The sequence below is a fragment of the Mauremys mutica genome, chromosome 16 (assembly GCF_020497125.1).
Source record: "Mauremys mutica isolate MM-2020 ecotype Southern chromosome 16, ASM2049712v1, whole genome shotgun sequence".
NCBI classification, from domain to species: domain Eukaryota; kingdom Metazoa; phylum Chordata; order Testudines; family Geoemydidae; genus Mauremys; species Mauremys mutica.
In genome coordinates, this window is record NC_059087.1 from 9010646 (window position 1) to 9023912 (window position 13267).

The window sequence follows — 13267 nt, forward strand, 5'->3', positions numbered from 1 at the left end:
GGTTGTTGGGTGGGGTGGCTATTGGTTAGCCCCGGTTCTACTGGTTGTTGGGTAGGGTGGCTATTGGTTAGCCCCCGGTTCTATTGGTTGTTTGGTGGGGTGGCTTTTGGTTAGCCCCGGTTCTATTGGTTGTTGGGTGGGGTGGCTTTTGGTTAGCCCCCGGTTCTATTGGTTGTTGGGTGGGGTGGCTATTGGTTAGCCCCCGGTTCTATTGGTTGTTGGGTGGGGTGGCTATTGGTTTATCCTGGGTCTATTGGTTGTTGGGTGGGGTGGCTGGGTGGGGTGGCTATTGGTTTATCCTGGGTCTATTGGTTGTTGGGTGGGGTGGCTATTGGTTTGCCCTGGGTCTATTGGTTGTTGGGTGGGGTGGCTATTGGTTTGCCCTGGGTCTATTGGTTGTTGGGTGGGGTGGCTATTGGTTTGCCCTGGGTCTATTGGTTGTTGGGTGGGGTGGCTTTTCGAAAATTCTTCTTCTCTATTAAGGATCACAGGCAGGGTCACCCATGGCTCTCTTTGGTCACGCCTCTCTCATTCGACCCTCAGAGGAAGCATGAGGAGGCAGGGACGGCACCAACGCTCTTGGACGCAGACTGCAGTTTTCTGAACTGCAAATGTAGTTTGGGTCACTGGCACAGTCGCAGTCAGGATGAAATTTCTCTTGCTCTGCCTGATGATTCACGATCCCTGAGGCTCTGGCTGGATTTAGGGGAAAGCGTTGCTGGAGCTGACGCTGTCTGTTACAGTAAATGCGCTCTACGCATATGTGCTCGTGTCCTTGCGTTTCACCAAGCAACCAAGAGTTAACAGGATGAAAGGAAACAGGCATTTGCTGGACTGAAGCGCAATCCTATCAGCCAGGCAGCGAGTCATTCTGGCTACGTCTGTGCTCTGGATTGCTAGATTTGCACTGTGCCAAATTCTGCCTGCCCAAGCAACCTTGCTGGCTTTTGAACGTGGCCTCTGAGAGCAGCTATGGCAGTACAATCCCAGTGCTTTGCCAGGCCAGGGTCTTGCTCTCAGGCTGCTGGCCAGCGGCCCAAGTGATTTCAATGCATGCAGGTGGAACTGCGCCCCCTGCCACACAAGCATTCTGAGGCAGCAAAACTCTTGCATCTCCCAAAGGGATGTCAGGTCTCGACAACCCAACTGGACTGTCTCCATCTGCTGGCTAGCATGGATTATACGCAGCTACAGCCAAAGCCCTCAGATGCTATGGTGATGGATGAGGGATAAATGCAGAGCTGGGTAGACTTGCACAGAAGAGAGGGGAGAAAATATCCCTCCTCCCCCCAATTTTTCATGTTACTTAGCACTGAGCTTTCTCCCACACCATTAAAACATGTGCGTTCTAGATCAAAGCCTGCGTACAGACGCCTCCTCTGCAGCACAGCCTTCAGAAACACACAGGGCCAAATCCCAGTCTCAGGGATTCCAGTGTCAATCTGGAGCCATCTCCATTGACTTCCAAGAGATATTCCAGATTTACACCACAACATTTGGTCCATGGCAACTACTGCACATTTCCCTCTAGCGTTTGTGAGGGGACAGCAAATAGGGGGCGAGGGTGGGAACCCAGCCAAAGCCCTGTAATGCTCCAATCCCAGCACTTCCTAAAAGCCCTAACCGTCCCCAGCACATTAGGGGTCTGCTGGAGAACGACAGTTACCTTCATGCTGCCGTGGGGTCGACTCCCTTGTGGATACTGGAGAACCTCGATGCAGATGGCTACTAAACGCTGCCCCGTGGTCCTCGTAGGTAAGCGGGCTACGGCGAGGCTTTCCGGGCTCAGGGACAATCACGGGGGCTCCCCTGGTAATTGAACCTCCAGAGTTTGTAACTGGGCTGGGCCTGCTTTTCAGGCTCTCCTCGTAACAAGCTCTGTCCAGAGTCCTTGGGTCTTGCATGACGTCCAGCGAGTGCACAGAGTGAAAAGTCCTCCCTGGGCTCCCGATGATCGACAGGACATCATGCTTTTTGGCACTTACTGAGGAAGAGTTGCTGTCGTATTTCAGCGGGGTACCCTGGGGAAACAAGGCAGCGAAGAGGGCATCAGAGTGGGGAAGGGAACGCAGCAGGGCAGAATCAGTGAAGATCACCGTTTGCTCTTTTAGGTCGTCATTCGCACTCGGTGCTCAGCCTGGGCCCCGGGGTGGGATATTCCAAAGCACTTAAGTGACTTGGAAACAAAAGTCCCACTGAAAATCAACAGCACTAATACTGTACACAGAACTGCACCGGTGAGACTCAGAACTAGGAGGTAATGCTATTCCACTGGAACAGGTAAGGATGAGTGGAGACTCCTATTCCCATGGGAATCAACTGTCTCCAGGAGCTACAGCCCAACAGAACATGGCATGTAAATGCACATTCCCCACTGTGACAACAGGAAGATGAATCACCATCAATGAGTGTCTATATCCACTGCGCTTCTCCCACACACCCCAGAGAAATACAATACAATCAACAGTCACGAGTATTCTAAACAGCTGCTATCGAAACGCTCCACGTACGGTGCGAGTCCAAGCCACGAGACGTGCCCCAAGCACTTGTTCCCCAATTCCTAAAGCCGGTCCTGCTGGAAGTGACAGACCCTGCTCTTAGTGACATCTATGTAATTAAGAGTCACTCCGACCGACTTCAGTGAGTTTACTTTGGGTTTATACCCGTGTAACTGAGAACACAGAAGGACCCAAGAAGTTTACATGGGGTGGGTGGATGTCTCAGAAAGGTGGTTAGAAAGGGGCATTCTTCATTAGAGAGAGGCCAAAATTGGCATACTTCATCTCATCCCACTACCCCAATATTTCATGGCTGGGGGTTCCCAGGAGTCTACACAAGTAATAAGGCCACCTTAGTTCTGAGGTTACACTCATACCCGGTACTAAAAGATTCAAGAGGGCAATAAGTGAAAGAATCACTTGCAGTGTTTGCTAGGACTTAAAATATCCTCCGCACAACAAACCCCACGCCGAATGGCTCCGACAGGGCACCCGTGAAGGGGCCGGACATGCAGCGCCCTGGAGATCTTTTCAAGCTCTGTGACACCCCACGCGTGCACTGGGCCCCTCTGGGGAAAGAGGTCCAAGTATGTGCCAGACTTTAACATATTTCAAAACAGGGGCCAAAGTTCTACGGGAGACACCCCCATAGAGACCTCTCTTTGGCCCAGTTCTCTGGTGCTTGGGTGCCTTCATCCACCTGGCGCCGTACTGATCCCCTTTACCTCCTGCAAAGTAACCTGCCCCTCCCTCAAGGAACGCACCTGTGTGATAGATCCTTCCTTCAGAGGCCTTGCTGCCACCGGGATGTCAGGCGTGCGCCTTAACTCTTCCCTGGGAATCTCGTGGATCGATCTTCCCGCTTCCTTCACGGTGGCAACGAGGCCTTCATGAGCTGCTTTCATTTTCAAGGGAGCAAGGCCCTCGTGAGGCCTGACTTTGTAAGTGTCGGACAAGTCCCTTGGGGGAGTGTTTTCCCTCTTGAGCTGTTTGGCTTCTCTTCTGAGGTAGTCCTCGTGGCCCTCCACATAGGATCGCGGGATTCCTGCAGCCCCCCCAAGAAGGTAATGCACCAATGTGATTCTCCAGAGAAGCAGGTCATGCAAACTGAATGATGTACTTATGGCCCCTATACAGGCTGTGGGCCACGGGGGTTTGATGGCGTTCACATGCAAAGCCACTACAGAGCCTGGGCAACCCAACGGGTTCTGCAAAGCCCCAACTGCCTCGCCAAGAGTGGGATTTTTCAGAAACACTCTGCGTTGGCTCAGCTCTGCTCTCAGTGAGCTCCCCAATGGGAATTTTACCAGGCCAATGTCAACGGCTCACTTCTGAAATCTCACCCTCGCCAAGCAGCAGATATGATGATGATGAATACGTAGCTCTTAATTATCCCTTTTCATCATTCGATCTCAAAACACTTGACAAAGGAGGTCAGGATCATTATCCCAGTTTTACAGATGGGGAAAACTGAGGCACAGAATAGGGAAATAACTTGCCCATAGTCACCCAGCAGGCCAGTGGCAGAGCTGGAAGTAGACCGCAAGTCCCCTGAGTCCCAGTCCAGTGTTCTCCCCCCTAGGACTCTCTGCTTCTCCAGTTGCTGGCTAGACCCGCAATGTGACTGCAGAACCAGTGGGACAACTCAGTCCTTAGTTCCTTCCACACTAATTGCATGCAGGGTTAATAGATAGTGCTGAGTTGCACATGAGGAAATGTCACCTGTCATGGCTGCCCCTCCCCCACCCCATATACTTCCTGATGTGGATACTTGCCAGTATTACCTTGTGTAATTGAGCCCCGGATATGATGCTGCTCCTTTAAGTTATGGGGACTGTGTCTGTCGGGGGGGATCGCTCGACCCATTAGACCTAGAACAGGCCAAAGAGAATAGTCAGAAGGTAGCAAGACTGCTGACATTTTCATTATATTTTAAAGGGACACTGACAAGCGAGAAATCACCTAATTTTTAAAAGTTTTCTCCAGTAATAGCACCACCTGGGATTAATACAAAAATGTTTTCTAAATAGCTAGTTTACTTTTCTCCTTTTGAACTGCTTGTTTACTTCCTGTACTTTTGGGACCAAAAGGCCAGACTGGTCAGTTTCCCTTTGTTTCTAGTCAGTTTCACTTTCTTGTTTTCCTACTATTGCTGGCATGTTTGGATTCAAAATGCTGCAAGGGAAAGTTTCGGGTTAAAAAAGCATTTGCAGGTCCAGAACGATCATCTTTCCTTAAAGTTTTCCCTGTGATGCATGTATGTCAGTAACGCCTAAAGCATATGGATGGATGCCAACACCTCCAACAAAAATATGATTCATCTACCCATTAGATAGCAATTAGAGAATTGTAACTTCAAAATTGCATTGCTTCCTGCTTTATAAATCAGAAACCCACTTTGCCCCTTCCCCCGCAAAATTCTGTGCAACTTTCCCCGGCTCTCAGTTCCATGTGGGTCTAGAGAGAATGAAGATGCCACTCTTAAAAATATATAAGCCCTATAGATAAACTAGATACTCGGATCCCAATCTTACAAACACTGTAACACTTGTAAGCAGCCCCAATAAAATCACGCGCATAGTCACTTTATTATTATGGTTATTATTTTATTACAGTAGGGCCTAGGAACCCCAGTCATGGACCAGGAACCCATTGTGCTAGGTGCTGTACAAGCACACAACAAAAAGACAGGCCCTGTCCCAAAGAGCTGGCCATCTTATATGTGCAGAGTTAGCCGGCTCCGACACTGGGTTCTCTTGGTAACGGGGCCAGAAAAAATTGTACTAAATATTAGGGTTAGGGTTTGTAAAACCTTTTTTAGGGTTTATTTTAAGCAAAACCTTTTATAGCTAGAATTATCTGCTGAAGTCCCTTCAACAGTTACAGCTGGGACCTTCAGTGGGAGATGTGTGCCTGTCAACCACTGAAAATCGCAGTCTGTATCTCTAGTTTAGAGCAACTTGGCCATTTCTGTGCAGGGCACAAAGCATGGGTGTTGAGAAGGAGAGATTCATTTTTCCGGTAAGGCCTGTAAGTTCTCACTGTACTGGTAGATCCAGAAGAGAGATATGGCTGTCACTCACTCACTTGCTCACACACACAGACACGCAAGCATGCAGCAAAACATGCACTTTCAGTCTGGATGTCTTATTTTAGATGAAGGAAAATGTGAGCCAGAAGGTCCTGTGGGAGAGCGCATAGCCATGTGCATCTCCTCCGAAACTGGCTGCTGCCATTCCTCCTGGAACAGAAGGGCTGCTGTTGGCAGACGGGGAGAGCTCTCAGAATTGGAAAGATGCCGCACATTGTCTGCCCTGGTGTTTGACTCCTGACATGGCACGACTGAAAGATTCCCCCAAACCCACCTTCAATGCTAGTGGACGACAGATCGCGCGCCGGCAAACCCCGGCTGATCCTCCCCTCCATCATATCGTAGGTCCGTTTGGTACCAGTGGTCTCATGAGACGCGCCAGTGCTTCTGCTGTCCTCCTTGGGGCACTGGGAAGCACCGACTCCACCTAGGAAATAAAAGGAGATGAAGAAACGGTAGCAGCATGAAGAAGGGGGAGGGAGGGAGTGAGCGAGGTTGTTTACGGTCATTCGCACATCCACTAAAGGCTCACTCCCATCGGAGTGAGTCCGGCAATTCAGCTTGCACTCAGCAGGCTCTGTCGGCATTACACCATGCTGCTGGGTTCCAGGAAATTCAGCCTCTCTCCCCCCTCCCGGCCCGCCTCAGATTCCAAATTCCATGGCCTCATGTTTGGGCAAGAGCATCCGTCTTTCTCGCTATCCAGACACAGCCTGCGAGACGTTATGGAGTGAATTCAGCTCTGGTGTACGCAGCTGAAACTCCCACTGAAATCAGCCCTGTGGCGCTGTTTCCTGAATACACCTACTGTTTGTGATCTTGTCCAGTCTCCCTAACAGACATTCCCCAGATGAGAAAAGCAGGCAAAGGGGAAGAAGCAAAGCAGAAAAACCTTCAACATCAAAACTAGCATAAAGAACACTCATATTATTCTAATCAGAAGCAAGAGATGGACAAACTACTCAAAGACAAAGGAGGATGTGAAAAATCCAATGCACCATAACAGAGGCTGGTGGAGAAAGTACAGTATCAAGCCACAGAACTAAATTAAGCCTCAAATACTAGTTCCTCTTCCAATTTAAAATAGATTTTCACGCAGAACTATGGAAATTCAAGGTAGGCAAGATCTATCGGGCTATTAAATCCATCTCCCTGCCAATGCAGTACTGCCCGCTACAGCTCTGTTGCGCCTACATTCTATATTTCCAAGTGATGGGCTCTCTCTCTCCTTTTCCCTTGGAAGTCTGTTCTACAGTCTGAAAAAAAAAATCTATGATTCACCATTGGATTTAACATCAGCAAATCCATCCTGCTGCCACATTCTTATTTCCTGCATAATGCAGCCCACCCCATGAAATTTACAAGACAGTTTATGACACAGCTGAAAGCCCAAGGTTTATGTAACAAGCTCCAAGCGCCGCAATTGGCTTGCACAAGATAAACTCATTGCCTGTTATCCCTGGACTAGTCTATCCTGCCAAGGAATGCTGGTGTCCGACCCTCTTCTTTCACACACACCATATCTAGGATTACACCGTTACAGAAAACACAGGAGAAGTTCAAAACATTTGTTCGGTCCTAGAGAGTTTGGGAACAAAAGTTTTCTTCTGTGAAGCCAGTAGCGAATAAAATGGGATTATTACGACACAACTCCCACTATCAGTTTCTGCAGTCATCATACCATCAAACCAAAAGGGGCTTGGGGAAAGATTCTGGGAAACAAAGTGAATCTTGGTCTCCCTCTTGGCTTCAGACTCATTCAACGTGAAAAATCAGCGGCTGATGTTTAGAGAGCAGCCAGGCATCTTGAGACACATGAAGGGGGTAATGTTGCCGCATCCTGTTATCAAGGAACATCTGTTCTAAATAGCTCTTCTGCAAAAGGAACGCCGTCCCCTGTTCTCTTTGTTTCACGTATTTGGGGGGGGGGAAGGAATAGAGAGATGAAAAAGAAAGAAAACTGCTCAGAAAACATGTTCCTTGCTTGCAGAAGCCATTAGCAATCACATGCAGAATGAGAATAACCAATCTAGCACAATTCAGCTTGCATATGCTACAGGATTTTGTCGCATTAGAGCCCTTTTATTTGTAAGTACCCTCACGGCACTACAGAACTTGCAGGTTTTTTCCCCTGCTTGCCAGAACTCATAATCGCTAACGATTTAATTTAATTTTTTTTAACTCATTCGCTGCTGCATTTGAAACTGTCCCAGGATTGTCTGGGGGACAGGAGATGGTCAGGCTATCAGGGATCAAGTCATCTTGTCTTACAGGTCCAGAGAGGAGAGGAAAAACAACCAGATACGCAAATCCAGGGCTCTTACTCAATCATTACTATTAATATGTACAGGTAGAGGGAGAGGTGGCACAAAGAGAGGCTGGTGGAGAAAGTACAAAAGCGAATTAAATGAAGCCTCACACGCTAGCTCCTCTTCTCATCTGAAATAGATTTTCATGCAGAATCACAGAAATCAGAGATGGGCAAGACTTATTGGGTTATATAGAGAGCCCATCTCTTTGCCAATGCAGGACTGCCTGCTAAAGTATATGTTCCAGGTCTGCGCATGGGATCGAAACAGTGAAAACTCCTGGAGGTTCATTTCAGTTCTCACTCCCCCTGCGGCCTTGGGTGAATCAGTCAGCTCCATTGCCTCATAGATAATGATGCTACCCTCCCCTCCCCCATATTCTTAGTATTGTTTGTACTACGGTAGCGCCAAGAGGCTCCAGCTGAAATCAAGGCCTCACCCTCAGAGCATGGGACGATGCCTGCCATGAATGGCTGTCAATCCGCACAGACAAAGGATGGGGTGGGAAACTGAGGCACAGAGCAATTCTGTGACTTGCTCAAGGTCATGCAGCAGGTCTGGGAATAGAATCCAGGTCTCATTAATCCAAGTTCAGGGCCCAGCCACTAGAATGTGCTGCCTCTATGGGTTAGCGTTTGAATGAATGCTCCGAGGGGTAAGAAATATCGTCATCATCATTATACATGTACACGTGAAGTCCATGCACAAGCAGGCCCAGCAGCCCGGGGGATTCGGTGGGAGGCCCACACGAGCCATATGGAGTTTGGTTCACATCCATTCTTTGCAATTCATTCTCTCCATTTGGTAACCCCCCCGGGTCTGATTAACCACTCTGGCAGCTAATGCAAGGATTGGGGTTGTTTATTCTTTAAACCAGAATTTGGCCTGAGGAGCTCTGGCTTTTCTCCCCACTGTGGCATGATTTCTAAGATCAGCTGTTTGATCTGGAGTGCTGGCTAAAGAGATCCAGTTGCTCATTGCGAAGACAGCTTGGAAACATTTCCGGTGTGGTTTTCTGGTACCGATTCTGCCAACTATCCCCGGGGCGACACCAAGCCCCGCTGGGGCAAAGTTAACAACCCAAAGGGAGAGGAATGGAGATTTGCTTTGCATGCGGTGCCTGGTGGCCACTGCAGAAAATGCTCCTCACACCCAGCACGGGAAGGTCACTGCAGCACAAGACTGGGTCCACAGGGGTGGCTCCAAGCCTAAATTCATGAGCTGTCCGTCATGGGAGGATTTCAACCCTTTTGCTGCTGGCCCAGGGCTCCACGCCTGTGGTGCAACAGTCCTGCTGTTAGTGGAGAAGCCGAGGGAGCTCTGGGAAGTATGGGAATTCAATCCCAGTGGGGCAGGCTCCGTTTTTGCTCTCTGAGCCACACAGATCTGTAAGTTGTGTGCAGAGTGCCTGGAAATCTGGCTATCAGCATCAGAGTGGGAGCTGCTGAGTGCTGACCCCGGCGGAAAAGCTGTCCCTGCTGGGGGAGGGCGTGGCGGGGTGCTGGCCCCAAGCTGGCCCATCCCGAGCCTGTGCTCTTGTCCTCCAACAGCTTGACTGATCGGAGAGCCCCGCGCCATCAGCGGAGACGCCGCCACACCCCGAAGTGTACCCCAGAAAACCGAGCAACCAGTTCTGGAGTGGAACTGAGTAACAGCTTGTGAGCTAAGCCTGGAGCTTGTCTTTTCAGACTCACCCCTCCTGCTCCTGCTTCCAATACAGAGTGAGAAAGAGAGACCCACTCAGACATCCCCCTGCAACAACCCCCCCATCCCTCCCTACAAGCACCTCCAGCAGCCCACATCAAGGAACCCTCACCTGGGGGCAGGAGGGAGCGGCAGCGTCTCCCCATGGCGGCGATGAGTGGCAGAGAACGAGCCAACCCCAGGCACATTCTCTCTGGTGGCTCCTTCCTCAGCCCGAGAACGTGGCAAGTGCTCAACACTAGCTCGTCCCACTAGCAGCCAAAGCGCCACCCCCGCCCCACCTCTCGGCTTCGTTTTGTTGTCAGGCAGGCCGTGGTGGCAAGAGAGAGATGAACACCGAAGGCCGTTGCTCTCTGGAGAGGGATGTGAGCTGTGGGGGTGTGACACAGCAGCAGATCTGAAAGATACACGGCGAGGCGGGCGGGTACATCCGAGATTAGGATCTGGTCCTTAGTCATCTCTGCCTTGCACTCAGAGCAGAAGTGATGCAGCTCTGTAAGACAGTCACTCATGCTCCTCGTGCGCGATATGGCCAGGCACCAAAATGCTCCTGCTTCGCATCGGGCTGGGTTACGGAGCCTCCTGGGCTCCAAGAAGCCGAGGGTGACGGTCGCTATCAAGCGGCATCCTCTGCTTCCAGACTCAATGGAGCGAGGGCGTCTCTCAAGGCGGCTGCTGGGCTGCACCTGCCCAGCCCCAGAAGCGTGGGGAAGAGCAGTGCGCAATGAAAGGCTTGTATGGAGGAGTCGCTCGTAAGCCTCACTGGAAACAAACCTCTGCTCATCGCTCATGGAAGCGAACTGAGCTTCTGAGCAAACTGCCAGCTGATTCTAGGGCCAGCCCTGCCAGCCCGTGAGCAGGCTTGGGGAAGGAAGTAACAGCTGGTTACTGAGTTAACACAGAGAGCACCTCTGCACTTAAAGAAGTGCTGTGACCTATGCAGGCTTGTCGGGGGTTGGCTGGATGCCCCAATGGCGAAACTCCGGCATGGAATGCCTACTGGCAAGAGTTCAAAGCCCAGGGGAACGTTGGCCACTGGTGAGAGACCAAGGGGCCGCTTTACCTAGTGGTGATATCTGAGGCAGTGTCGCCGAGCAGTGAGCGTGGGGAGCAGAGGAGAAGCTGGGCTCACCCTACTCCACCAAGTTCCAACCCAGGGCCCTTCAAAACAGGGTACCCTGGCACAGGGCTCAGGTCCCAATACCCTCATGCATGTTCCCTGGGTTGCCGCCTACCCAGCCCCTCTGGCCTTGTCTCCAGGGTTGGACCTGGGGTCCCTCTTGCGTCCCTTCTGCTCCGTCTCCAGCAGTTCCTCGGCCGGCAACAGCGAATCGTCCCCTTCGGTTCCCAGGGACTGGCTTCCTGCGGTGCAGCTAGGAGGCGCGAACCCGGTGGCCTCCTGGCAGGAGGCTGCTGCCCACGAGTGCTCTCCTGGGTCAGCACAGACTGAGCTGAGCGGCTCCCTTTAGAACGCTCCCTCCATCGGGAGCATGCTCAGCGGAGGCGAGGGGGTGTGGCCTCTTGGGCCCCAAACTGCTCTTGAACCCAGCACGGGGTGGGCACACCCTGTCACACGGCTGCGGGTTGGAAACGTTCCTTTCCTGGACACTGTCAAGACAATCTTGTATTTTAAGGGAGGGGAAGAGCCTCCGTGCCTGTGGTGCTGTAACACCCTGGAGATTAGTCGAGCTGGCCGGACTCCCACCATGAGTGCGGACGGCTCCTTTCAGACATTCTTCTTGGCCTGGACACCGTGGGAGCTGCCCTGCGTAGTTTACCGACAGCTTCACTTCTCAGAAGCGAGGCTCCCGGGAAAGGGTCGGGGGAAAGCGGAAGGCACTTCTAAGCGGCAGTAGAAAAGTCAGCCAGGGTATTCATCAGAGCAGGTTCAGCAAAACCCTTGATCACTGCACCAAACCGAACAGCCGGAGCTACCTCCCTTGGCAGTGTCCCGGTAACACGAAGGGGACACTGGCAGTGATCCTGGCAAGCTGGAGATGAGAACGGAGCTTGGAGACTCGCTGAGACGCAACACTGTGTCTGTGTCCTCCACGCTCTACAAGGGGCTGGGGCTGCTCTCGAGAGCAAATATGTGCAGTGCCCCATAGGAGTCCCCCACCCCCAGCAGGCCCCAGGAGCAGCAACGCTTCCTCTGTCTGTTCTACACAAGCGGGTCCCACTGAGACAGCAGCCCCTGTGTGAGCCACGTCACGGTGGGGGCTGGGTTTAACAACAACAACAACAACAAGGAGGAGGGGGCCACCAAGGAACGGGCCCATCGCAGCTGTCTCTGGTGCAGGTGCCTGTGTGCTTCAATGAAATAACGAACCCCATGGTGCAAGAAACGGAGCTCCTGGAGTCAAAAGGAAGCAACCGGGGAGAGTGGACCAGATGGAAGCACTGGGAGAAGGGGAATACAGCTCCATCCATTCTGAGATGGACGCACCGGGGGACAAGGAGTGAATCTCGTTTCCTTCCAAGTGCCACTGCGCATGGGGCCCCACTTGACCTCCAGGTTGCGTTCGGTTGGGGCTCACCGAACACGCTGACTCAACCCCAGCGATTCCGACTGCCATTTACAGCAAGGTTTCCGTGGGCCGACGAGGAGGCCTGTGGCTTCTTACTCAGGGTGTGAGGATCACAAAGGGGCTGCCCTGCAGCCTAGCCATGGCCAAACATCCCTGGCATCAGCACGGCTGCATCGCACTGCCGTGCTGAGCCGAGACTCAGTGCAAGGCCCAGACGTGCTGCAGCTTGGCAACGTCAGCGTTCAGCAGCAGCAGCCGGGCCAGCAATGCTAAGCACAGCCTGGGAGCGAGAGGCTGCCATTCGCCTGCGCTGCGGAACAGGTGAGAATACTAAGGGATCCCAGCTGAGGCGCGCCAAGCACCACATGAACGTTACCCTTAACTACGCCAGGCTCACGGTACCCTGGGAAATGGGCGTTGTCCTCCCTGTACAGAGGGGGAAACTGAGGCTCTGTGTTGTTAAGGGCCTAGTGAAGGCTGCTACAGGGGAGCCCTCCATTGGAAGGGGGTGGTGTTTAGCACCCAAGTGGGAGACCTCACACTACAGTGAATCTTTCAGCTGCGTGGTGGGGTGTGTGTTCACTGGGCCCTCCCAATGACACCTGTTCCCCAGGTGCATCCTCCCAGCGCTGGGCAGGAGCCAGCACCTTGTTGCCCCTGTGGCCCGTCTCTGCCTGACTCATCCAGATGGCAATCAGCCAAACTACAGGCGGAGCTAGAGGCCCCACACACCTGCTCTCCCCTGCCTGCCCTTTGGCCCCGTGTGAGTTACCTGAGATGCCCTGGCAGCTCAGTATATCAAAGCGGAGGATGGAACCCAGAGTCCTGACTCCCAGCCCTGTGCTCTAACTTCTAGGCAGGACTCTGGTGGTCAAAGCCAGGGTGGCCGGGGGGTAGCAGGGTCTGAAGGCAGAGTTATGACATGACAAGAGATGCCCCTTTGCTCAGGCTCCAGCTGCCCGGCAGTCCCCTTAAAGCATTCTCTGCTCGCCCTGGGGAGCCAGGGGTGTGACGGGGTTTGCCACAGGCCCCAACTCCCATGGGTCTGACCTGACACCTGCAAAGCCATCTGGAAGGGCAACCGAAGGGTCCCCATTTACTTCAGGGCTGGCAACGCTGCGCAGCCCTGCTGCTGCA

The 13267-nt window shown here is 52.3% G+C and overlaps 1 protein-coding gene across 22 annotated transcripts in view; it reads right to left on the minus strand.

The window, feature by feature from the left end:
• Nucleotides 1–13267, minus strand: part of NCOR2 (nuclear receptor corepressor 2) — a 404125-nt gene that overhangs the window by 36907 nt on the left and 353951 nt on the right. For 21 of the 22 annotated variants that reach the window (XM_044990019.1, XM_044990017.1, XM_044990011.1 and 18 more), the window contains 4 exons: nucleotides 5864–6016; nucleotides 4283–4369; nucleotides 3263–3543; nucleotides 1667–2021 (listed from right to left, as the gene is read on the minus strand). In XM_044990019.1, coding sequence (XP_044845954.1) covers nucleotides 1667–2021; nucleotides 3263–3543; nucleotides 4283–4369; nucleotides 5864–6016 — 876 coding nt within the window. The remainder of the gene's footprint in view (nucleotides 1–1666; nucleotides 2022–3262; nucleotides 3544–4282; nucleotides 4370–5863; nucleotides 6017–13267) is intronic. The other variant, XM_044990015.1, reaches the window with a different exon arrangement.